This window comes from Electrona antarctica (genome assembly GCF_951216825.1).
Source record: "Electrona antarctica genome assembly, chromosome: 9".
NCBI lineage: Eukaryota > Metazoa > Chordata > Actinopteri > Myctophiformes > Myctophidae > Electrona > Electrona antarctica.
The window spans coordinates 36,143,561-36,153,560 of record NC_136790.1 but is presented as its reverse complement, the minus strand read 5'-3'; the positions used below and the strand labels follow the sequence as shown (position 1 = coordinate 36,153,560).

General features: G+C 45.1%; 1 protein-coding gene across 1 annotated transcript in view; it reads right to left on the bottom strand.

The window, feature by feature from the left end:
* Positions 1 to 10,000, bottom strand: part of stab1 (stabilin 1) — a gene marked incomplete at its 5' end in the record, with an annotated part of 56,501 nt that overhangs the window by 10,319 nt on the left and 36,182 nt on the right. The window contains 12 exons of the mRNA XM_079510678.1: positions 126 to 245; positions 423 to 529; positions 2,814 to 2,979; positions 3,848 to 3,981; positions 4,562 to 4,706; positions 4,954 to 5,014; positions 5,223 to 5,367; positions 5,973 to 6,092; positions 6,382 to 6,486; positions 7,684 to 7,833; positions 8,268 to 8,322; positions 9,713 to 9,856. Coding sequence (XP_079366804.1) covers positions 126 to 245; positions 423 to 529; positions 2,814 to 2,979; positions 3,848 to 3,981; positions 4,562 to 4,706; positions 4,954 to 5,014; positions 5,223 to 5,367; positions 5,973 to 6,092; positions 6,382 to 6,486; positions 7,684 to 7,833; positions 8,268 to 8,322; positions 9,713 to 9,856 — 1,452 coding nt within the window. The remainder of the gene's footprint in view (positions 1 to 125; positions 246 to 422; positions 530 to 2,813; positions 2,980 to 3,847; positions 3,982 to 4,561; positions 4,707 to 4,953; positions 5,015 to 5,222; positions 5,368 to 5,972; positions 6,093 to 6,381; positions 6,487 to 7,683; positions 7,834 to 8,267; positions 8,323 to 9,712; positions 9,857 to 10,000) is intronic.

Genomic DNA, 10,000 nt, shown 5'->3' with positions numbered 1-10,000 from the left:
CGGTTAAGACTGATATGAGGTTAGGGGACTTGCATGGCCAGTTAAGATAGTTTGTGGGATAGTTGTCGTGAGACTACAGTAGGCTATTCCTGAGGAAGAATTTCAATATTATTATCATATTGTACCTGGTTGAGAATGAAGCCATCGTTATGAGGAACAAACAGAGTGACAGCAGAGTTGTTCATGGACAGGAAGTTCACCAGCTCACGTCCTGCCTCTGAAGACGCACTGTAGTCCAACAGCAGCTACACGGACAGACAGACAGACAGACAGACAGACAGACAGACAGACAGACAGACAGACAGACAGACAGACAGACAGACATGGTGTTCTCAGTACAGCAATCTGACATCATAGCTGATCATAGACTCATTTTACCCCCCCACCACAAACACGCACGCACACACACACGCACGCAGTACCTTGTAGAAGACAGAGAAGGTTGGGGTCGTAGCCAGAACACTGCTCAGGTCACCATTACAGAAGCCTCCATCCCCCACATAACCCTGGGGACACACACACGATACATCTGCACGCACGCACGCACACACGCACACGCACACGCACACACACACACACACACACACACACACACACACACACACACACACACACACACACACACACACACTATATTACACACATTAAAAAAATCTGTGTCATTTTATACTTTGGCTATTCAAAAATATCAGATATACACAGATATATCCATCTTGCGCCACCCTTATCCCTTATACCTAAACTTATTTGCCATTTTTTACTATTTTGAAAATCATTTTAAAATAGTTCAACTAGCCGATCTACATCTACATGTTGTGAGCTTGTAGATCAGCTATTTGAACTATTTTAAAAGGTTTTTTAAAATAGTAAAAAATGGCAAATAAGTTTAGGGATAAGGGTTAAGGGGTGGCGCAAGATATAGCCCATAGCGCGCTTATGTGCTATTATTTTCATTCTGTTTTTGTGAACATTTTAGTCGACAAATCTACAAAAATGTTGGCGGGCCTGATGGCTGATTTTACACTTGACTTAAGTTGTTTGCATGCTGAAAATAGCCAATCTACAGTACAACAAGCTCACAATGAGATCTGCTATTTTCAGCATGACGTGTATTTTAGTTCTACTGGATCTCTTCTCCACTAGTCCCTCCCGAACATCTCTAACTAACATTGTCTAAAGTCTATAAACTTTCACGACAGCAGACAGCCTAAGTATACATATAATTTATTAAAATCTACTACAGTGAAGTCGGTTCACAGAAGGTGTTGTAGGCTATGTGGGGATTATCTGACGAGGTACCATTTGAGTGGGCAAAACCTAACATATACTAAATGATACTAAATTGTTTATAGGGTCAATATAAGTAAAATAATATAACCTTTCCATAGGAGTATCTTTTTATATTTTTCCAAAAAGAATACAAACAGCTAATAGCATAATATTACAAAGTTATCCCCCTCACTGGGGAAAATTCTGGGATGAAAAACGGGCAAGCACCGGGGTGAGTTGCAGTACCTGTCATGTGGTATAGTCAGGGTGATACTAGGTACAGTACCTGTCATGTGGTATAGTCAGGGTGATACTAGGTGCAGTACCTGTCATGTGGTATAGTCAGGGTGATACTAGGTGTCATGTGGTATAGTCAGGGTGATACTAGGTGCAGTACCTGTCATGTGGTATAGTCAGGGTGATACTAGGTGCAGTACCTGTCATGTGGTATAGTCAGGGTGATACTAGGTGCAGTACCTGTCATGTGGTATAGTCAGGGTGATACTAGGTGTCATGTGGTATAGTCAGGGTGATACTAGGTGCAGTACCTGTCCTGTGGTATAGTCAGGGTGATACTAGGTGCAGTACCTGTCATGTGGTATAGTCAGGGTGATACTAGGTACAGTACCTGTCATGTGGTATAGTCAGGGTGATACTAGGTGCAGTACCTGTCATGTGGTATAGTCAGGGTGATACTAGGTGCAGTACCTGTCATGTGGTATAGTCAGGGTGATACTAGGTGCAGTACCTGTCATGTGGTATAGTCAGGGTGATACTAGGTGCAGTACCTGTCATGTGGTATAGTCAGGGTGATACTAGGTGCAGTACCTGTCATGTGGTATAGTCAGGGTGATACTAGGTGCAGTACCTGTCATGTGGTATAGTCAGGGTGATACTAGGTGCAGTACCTGTCATGTGGTATAGTCAGGGTGATACTAGGTGCAGTACCTGTCATGTGGTATAGTCAGGGTGATACTAGGTGCAGTACCTGTCATGTGGTATAGTCAGGGTGATACTAGGTACAGTACCTGTCATGTGGTATAGTCAGGGTGATACTAGGTGCAGTACCTGTCATGTGGTATAGACAGGGTGATACTAGGTGCAGTACCTGTCATGTGGTATAGGGTGATACTAGGTACAGTACCTGTCATGTGGTATAGTCAGGGTGATACTAGGTGCAGTACCTGTCATGTGGTATAGTCAGGGTGATACTAGGTGCAGTACCTGTCATGTGGTATAGTCAGGGTGATACTAGGTGCAGTACCTGTCATGTGGTATAGTCAGGGTGATACTAGGTACAGTACCTGTCATGTGGTATAGTCAGGGTGATACTAGGTGCAGTACCTGTCATGTGGTATAGTCAGGGTGATACTAGGTGCAGTACCTGTCATGTGGTATAGTCAGGGTGATACTAGGTGCAGTACCTGTCATGTGGTATAGTCAGGGTGATACTAGGTGCAGTACCTGTCATGTGGTATAGACAGGGTGATACTAGGTGCAGTACCTGTCATGTGGTATAGTCAGGGTGATACTAGGTACAGTACCTGTCATGCGGTAGCAGTATGCGTCGTATTTGCTGCTCTGGTCGACGGGCTCCTTGTACAGGACCACTCCTATGTGGCCGCCCCCACACTTGGCTGAGGGGAAGCGGGTTGGGTATCCTGTTTGGCCCCCGTCCAGCCACCCAGCTGAACAAATGTGGAGTCCCAGCTATACACCACACGCACACACGCACACACACAATAGTGTTTGAATTTGTTGATGATGACATGACATTATTGTGTTAATCTTGTCAGATAGTTGGACCACGTTTATTTTAAAACACATTGACTGCCATGGACGTATCTACGTCATCTGGTATTTTCAGGATTTATACAAATGCTTCTATCTCTGATTTATTTTCCCAGATTGCGTTTTTGGTGAAAACAATTGAGCCATTATTCAATCAATCAATCTGCCAATAACTAAAGATTTTTTGTTTTTTGTTTTAAGAAGAGAGACACGTCTTTCCAACGGCCACAGGACATGCTTTGATCTCGGCACCCTCTCCACTTCTGTCAAACCCCATGCCAAAAATCTAGGAGTATTTTTTTTTTCTTTCACCTCCGCTCCATCTCCAAAATCAAACCATTTCTTTCCACACACAACCTTGAAATAGTCATCCACGCATCACAAGCCTTTGAACCTTTCCTTTTAGATTACTTTGTCCTATTTGCCTGTTGTTCTATTATTGACATCTTCTGCACTGAATGTTACTGTATTGTATTGTATTGTATTGTATTGTATTGTATGGTATGGTATGGTATGGTATGGTATGGTATGGTATGGTATGGTATGGTATGGTATGGTATGGTATGGTATGGTCTGGTCTGGTCTGGTCTGGTCTGGTCTGGTATGGTATGGTATTGCACTGTACTATATTCTGCCTTGTGAAGCACTTTGGTACAATGAGAGTTGTTTTTAAATGTGCTATATAAATACATTTGATTTGATATGTTTACATTGAAATGTACAGTATATTATGTGATAGAATCACTAGCCTACAGTACAGTATGTACAGTAGTACAGTATATTGTACCTGCTGTGCGTCTCCCAGTTGTTTGAAGGTAGCCAGCGAGGCTTCCTCTGCTCTGCAGCTCTGCTCCGCCTCACTGAAGTTCAGCTTATATTTACCCAGAGGAGATCGAAGCAGGAACACTCCAGCCTTGTTCCCTATCACACGCAAACACGCACAGACACACACGTGCACATGCGCACACGCACACATTTTAACAATGCACAACATAAAGGAGAGCATACAAGGACACAAATATTATAGGTGTGTACAGTTAAGGTTACATTAACAAAATCATGATACAATAAGCACGTCACTCACAGTACTCAGGGTATAAGTATAAGTAACCGCATCTGGTGGCTGCCAATTATAGCAGAGACAGCACAATACTTTGCCAGCCTTTTTGCCTCTGATTTGGGCATCCCTCCCAAGTTTAGTCGAAAGCCCTCTATCTGTGGATATGCCCTGAGCTGCTAAGTATAAAAGCATTTCTTTCACCATAGTAAATGCTGCAGTCATGGTCTGGAGAGTGCACTTGTTTACAGATAGGTAAAAGGGTAGGGGATTGAGCCCCCTTTGATGTATCTGTAAGTACGTGCCTGCATCTCTAATACAGACACTTCTTTGGTCATCAGGTTATCGCACGCACGCACGCACGCACGCACGCACGCACGCACGCACGCACGCACGCACGCACGCACGCATGCACGCACGCACACAGTGATATGGATGTGTTACCATGGTGATGCAGGTCTTTGCAGTTGGCTTTTGGGTCACAGCCTCCGTTGCCTTCTAGACAGCGGTCAACAGGGGGTACCACCTTCTCCAGACACTGTTCTCCATTACCCACGTACTCCGGCAAACACTCACACTGACGCTCATTCTGATTGGTCAGGAGACAGACAGACAGACAACCCCTACTTTAAAACGTGCAGTAAAAACATTCAGCAATAGCAATCTGTGTTTTTTGCTAGGCGTGCGTGCGTGCATGCGTGCGGGCGTGCGGGAGTGCGTGCGTGCATGCGTGCGTGCGTGCGTGGGTGCGTGTGTGTCAGACAGTAGCCTAGCGGTTCAGGAGCCATGATGACTTATAGCTTTTATTGTTGTAATTATGAAATAGGATCACTCACTGGTCCTGTGAACGTGCAGGTGGCAAAATCACTGCAGCCTCCATTCTCCTCCTCTATGCACCTGACGGAAAGAAAGAAAGAAAGAAAGATAGAAAGAAAGAAAGAAAGAAAGAAAGAAAGGTGTGGGTGGGTATGCAGACAGACAGACAGACAGACAGACAGACAGACAGACAGACAGACAGACAGACAGACAGACAGACAGACAGACAGACAGACAGACAGACAGACAGACAGACAGACAGACAGACAGACAGACGAACCACACCCACCTGTTGATTGGTTGGCAGGAGACTCCGTCGCCTTGGTAATCAGTCTGACAGGTGCAGTTAACCACCCAGTGTAACCAAAGCCCGGTTTGGTTACAGTCAGCGTTGTCATGACAACCACCGTTATACTCTGCACAAAGGTCTGGTGCTATTGGTTCAAAATATACAATAATAATGATTACTTTTTTAAATATCTCAACAAATAAAAAAGAAAGAAAAGAAAAAGACCAATACCGCATCAAAAGTAATCAACAAACAAGGCCTATACTATAAAAACAGGTCAAACATTGGCCAAAGGGTCAAATATATAAGAAAGAGGCAAATGTCAGGCTTGTGTATATGATCAAATCAGAGTACCCACGTGGCATTGGGCTGCAGTAGGTTCTATAGGCTAGTGTATGTGGTCAGATTACCCACGTGGCATTGGGCTGCAGTAGGTTCTATAGGCTAGTGTATGTGGTCAGATTACCCACGTGGCATTGGGCTGCAGTCGGTTCTATAGGCTAGTGTATGTGGTCAGATTACCCACGTGGCATTGGGCTGCAGTCGGTTCTATAGGCTAGTGTATGTGGTCAGATTACCCATGTGGCATTGGGCTGCAGTAGGTTCTATAGGCTAGTGTATGTGATCAGATTACCCACGTGGCATTGGGCTGCAGTCGGTTCTATAGGCTAGTGTATGTGATCAGATTACCCACGTGGCATTGGGCTGCAGTAGGCTCTATAGGCTAGTGTATGTGGTCAGATTACCCACGTGGCATTGGGCTGCAGTCGGTTCCATTGCCTTCATACTGCTCTTTGCATTGACAGCCCACTCCTCCTGGCACACACACTGCATCCACATGACACTGCTTACACTCCTCTGGTAACTCATCTGGTGATGATATTACACGCACACACGCACACACACACACACACGCAAAAAACAAGAAGAAAATGAGGACAAACCCTGGCATACCCTCTTATGTTTCTGGCACAAAGCCTTTTCAAATGGGGGTCTGCGGTCAAATACACTTGAATGTGGGGGTCCTTGACATGAAGATGTTAGAGAACCACTGATCTAGTCGATGCTTGTAGACAGACAGACAGACAGACAGACAGACAGACAGACAGACAGACAGACAGACAGACAGACAGACAGACAGACAGACAGACAGACTCACCTAGCTTGACGTCACAGCGCTCTCCTGTCCAGTCGGTCCTACAGACACAACGACCAGAGCCATCGACGCCATCGTCACACCAACCACCTGATGTACAGTTACATGCTGCACGCACACACACACACACACACACACACACACACACACACACACACACACACACACACACACACACACACACACACACACACACACACACACACACACACACACACACACACAGAGACCTTTGGTCCTTTGGTCTTGGATGCACACAGGAGGCAATTATAGACCAGTGTGAAACCCTGCACACTGTTTACTGTGTACTATACAATGTAGTAGCTGTGTAGTGCGTGCTAGAGAAGGTAGTATACTGGACTATAGCAAAGGGGCCTACAAACTTCAAAAGAGTCCAACTGACGTCCAAACTTTTTTTTTGGCTGGCCGATCCAAAAAAAGGCCAGAGAGGACCAAAGTAATTTAGTACACATACCGCCACCAAACTCTTCTGAAATGTGGAAGCCTGCCGGACCACTGCTGCCCAGTCAGTTAGCTGATCAATGAATCTGCCTATAGAAACAACCGCTTCCTTGCTAAAGTACTATAAAACAGCTGGGCTTAACACTAGCATGTCTGAACGGCTGAACGGTCAGGATGACCGTGTTTTTCGTGCAATTCCATTGGCCACTCTCTCCCTGCATCTCTTCTAATGCTCTTCACACCTCTCCCACCCGCAGCGGGGGGGTTGACGACTTGCCATTGTCTTCAAAATGTCACATTCCAACTAATTCAAGGCAGCATTTCAACTCGACAGGACAACTCGACTTATTTTTGCTTTTCAGTTTACCAAACTATAATTATAGTGACGGTGTGAGCCCCACGGGGACCCCCACACGGAGTTGCACCACTCACTTCACACGGGTGTGATTTTTTCACGCCCGTGTGAAAAACTCTGGAGTGGATTATATCGTTACGTCATGTTGTAGTATTGTTTTGTAGTCATCAGGTTTTTGGCTAGGGTTAGCCAACCTTCATCCAATCAGGATGAGAGGGGCCTTCCTCCAATCATGATTGAGTGGGGGCGGGCCTTGGTGCACGTGCTGTAGAGCGTGTGCATGTGCACATCTTGTTACCGGGGCGGACCAGGGTTTTTTCCAAATCACCCAAATCACTGAATGCATGAGGTATATGTATATAGATACAGTATCAGTGTATATACCTGTGCAGTTGGCTCCATAGTGAACAGGTTTGATACAGTATCAGTGTATACCTGTGCAGTTGGCTCCATAGTGAACAGGTTTGATACAGTATCAGTGTGTATACCTGTGCAGTTGGCTCCATAGTGTCCAGCCTGGCAGAGTTCACAAGCTGTTCCTCTGAAGCCTTGGTGACACGTGCATATCCCTGTGCCAGTCATCCCATCAACACAGTCCCCATGATCACCACACGGAGCCTCCAACCCACCAGGACACACTGGAACACACCAACAAGCGTCACACACACGCACCATGACATTTTTGGGGAAAAAAGTCCTATTTTCCCCAAAAAGTCGGACGACTTTTCCAAAAAAGTATTAGTATCAGTCAAATATTAAGAACTACAAGTGAAAATTCCTCAGTCAAATTTGTACTTGAGTTAAAGTACTTGCATTGCTTTATTAAAATGTAGACATATTTCTCAAAAATCAGATTTTCCAGAAATCTTCATAAAGAAATTATATAAATATTTGTGAAAATAGCAATTTACAAGCTTACAATACAATGTGCCGCGGCATGACACATTGCGCTTTGAGCTTACGTGGATAATTCATAATGTACCTTTGTACATTTCAAATACACAAGTACAGATACTCCAAGTAAACATACTTCATTATACTCTCTACCACTGCCTGAGTATTTTGTACTGACCTTGACAGTGAGGCCCGAAGTGGTTTTTGCAGCACTGGGACATCCAGTCAGTCGTCTATAGAACAGAACAGAACAGAACAGAACAGAGCAGAGCAGAGCAGAGCAGAGCAGAACAGACAGAGCAGAACAGAACAGAACAGAACAGAACAGAACAGAACAGAACAGAACAGAACAGACAGAGCAGAACAGAACAGAACAGAACAGACAGAGCAGAGCAGAACAGAGCAGAACAGAACAGAACAGAACAGAACAGAACAGAACAGAACAGAACAGAACAGACAGAACAGAGCAGAACAGAGCAGAACAGAGCAGAGCAGAGCAGAACAGAGCAGAGCAGAGCAGAACAGAACAGAACAGAGCAGAGCAGAACAGAGCAGAGCAGAACAGAGCAGAGCAGAGCAGAACAGAGCAGAACAGAACAGAGCAGAGCAGAGCAGAACAGAGCAGAGCAGAGCAGAGCAGAGCAGAACAGAGCAGAGCAGAGCAGAACAGAGCAGAGCAGAGCAGAGCAGAACAGAGCAGAGCAGAGCAGAGCAGAGCAGAACAGAGCAGAGCAGAGCAGAGCAGAACAGAACAGAGCAGAGCAGAGCAGAGCAGAACAGAACAGAGCAGAGCAGAGCAGAACAGAGCAGAGCAGAGCAGAACAGAGCAGAGCAGAACAGAGCAGAGCAGAGCAGAACAGAACAGAACAGAGCAGAACAGAACAGAGCAGAACAGAGCAGAGCAGAACAGAACAGAACAGAACAGAATACTTTATTTTTACTTTAACATTTAAAAGCAACAACAACAAAAACAATAAAATCACAGGAGTTTCCACTAGTGCTCCATTAAAACACCAAACTCAACAGACTAGTCACTAGGCCTATACACAATGTGTAGTATGTAACTTTGCCCTGTGTTTACATATTAATAAAACCAATGCACATCATGCCCTCTCTGTATACCAGCAGTTATCAGCCACTGCAGTAGTAGTGTGGTGTTTAGCTGCAGAAACACATTGCCCTCTATTTGCCTCACTGTATTCTGGTGTTTGATTTGGTAGACGGGGTTGTTTTTGGGTAAACAAGACAAACCGTGAAAACACCAAAATACAGTGGGATACACAGACTACGAGGGCGTAAAGGCTCATACATAGTCTGGATTTTCGGTGGTTAGGTGACCACCGAACTACAACATGATGTCACGAGCCGCGGTGAAGAGCCACCGCCACCGCCCCAGCCCTTCTCTCTGTTTTTACTCACCACCGCTCAATGTTATTTCAGCTCCGGTGGTCACCTCACCACCGAAAATCCAGACTATGAATAGTGTTTCTACAGGTAGGCTACATAAGTGCTGGTATAAAGGGAATTGATGCATGGTAAAAAAATGATTTAAGATTGGCTTTAAACTTTACCAGGGAATTCCAGGATATCAGATGTGCAGCAAGCTCATATAGTAAAACGCACCTGACACTCTCTGTTACAGCCCTTCCTCGGGCCGAAGCCGGCGCCCGTGTGGAAGAAGTCGTCAGTGCTCAGGCCGTAGGACCAGCGTCTGCTGGTGAAGTAGAAGGGTCTCATGGGGCTGTAGCGACACGGCTGGATGCTGCCCTGAGGTGACGTGTGTGAGCACAGGCACAGCAGCAATGGTGGGAAAAGTACTCAAATGTTTTGCTTAAGTAAAAGTATCGATACTGCAATATAGAACTACTTTGTTACAAGTCCGGAATTTAAAATATTTAGTAAAAGTACAGA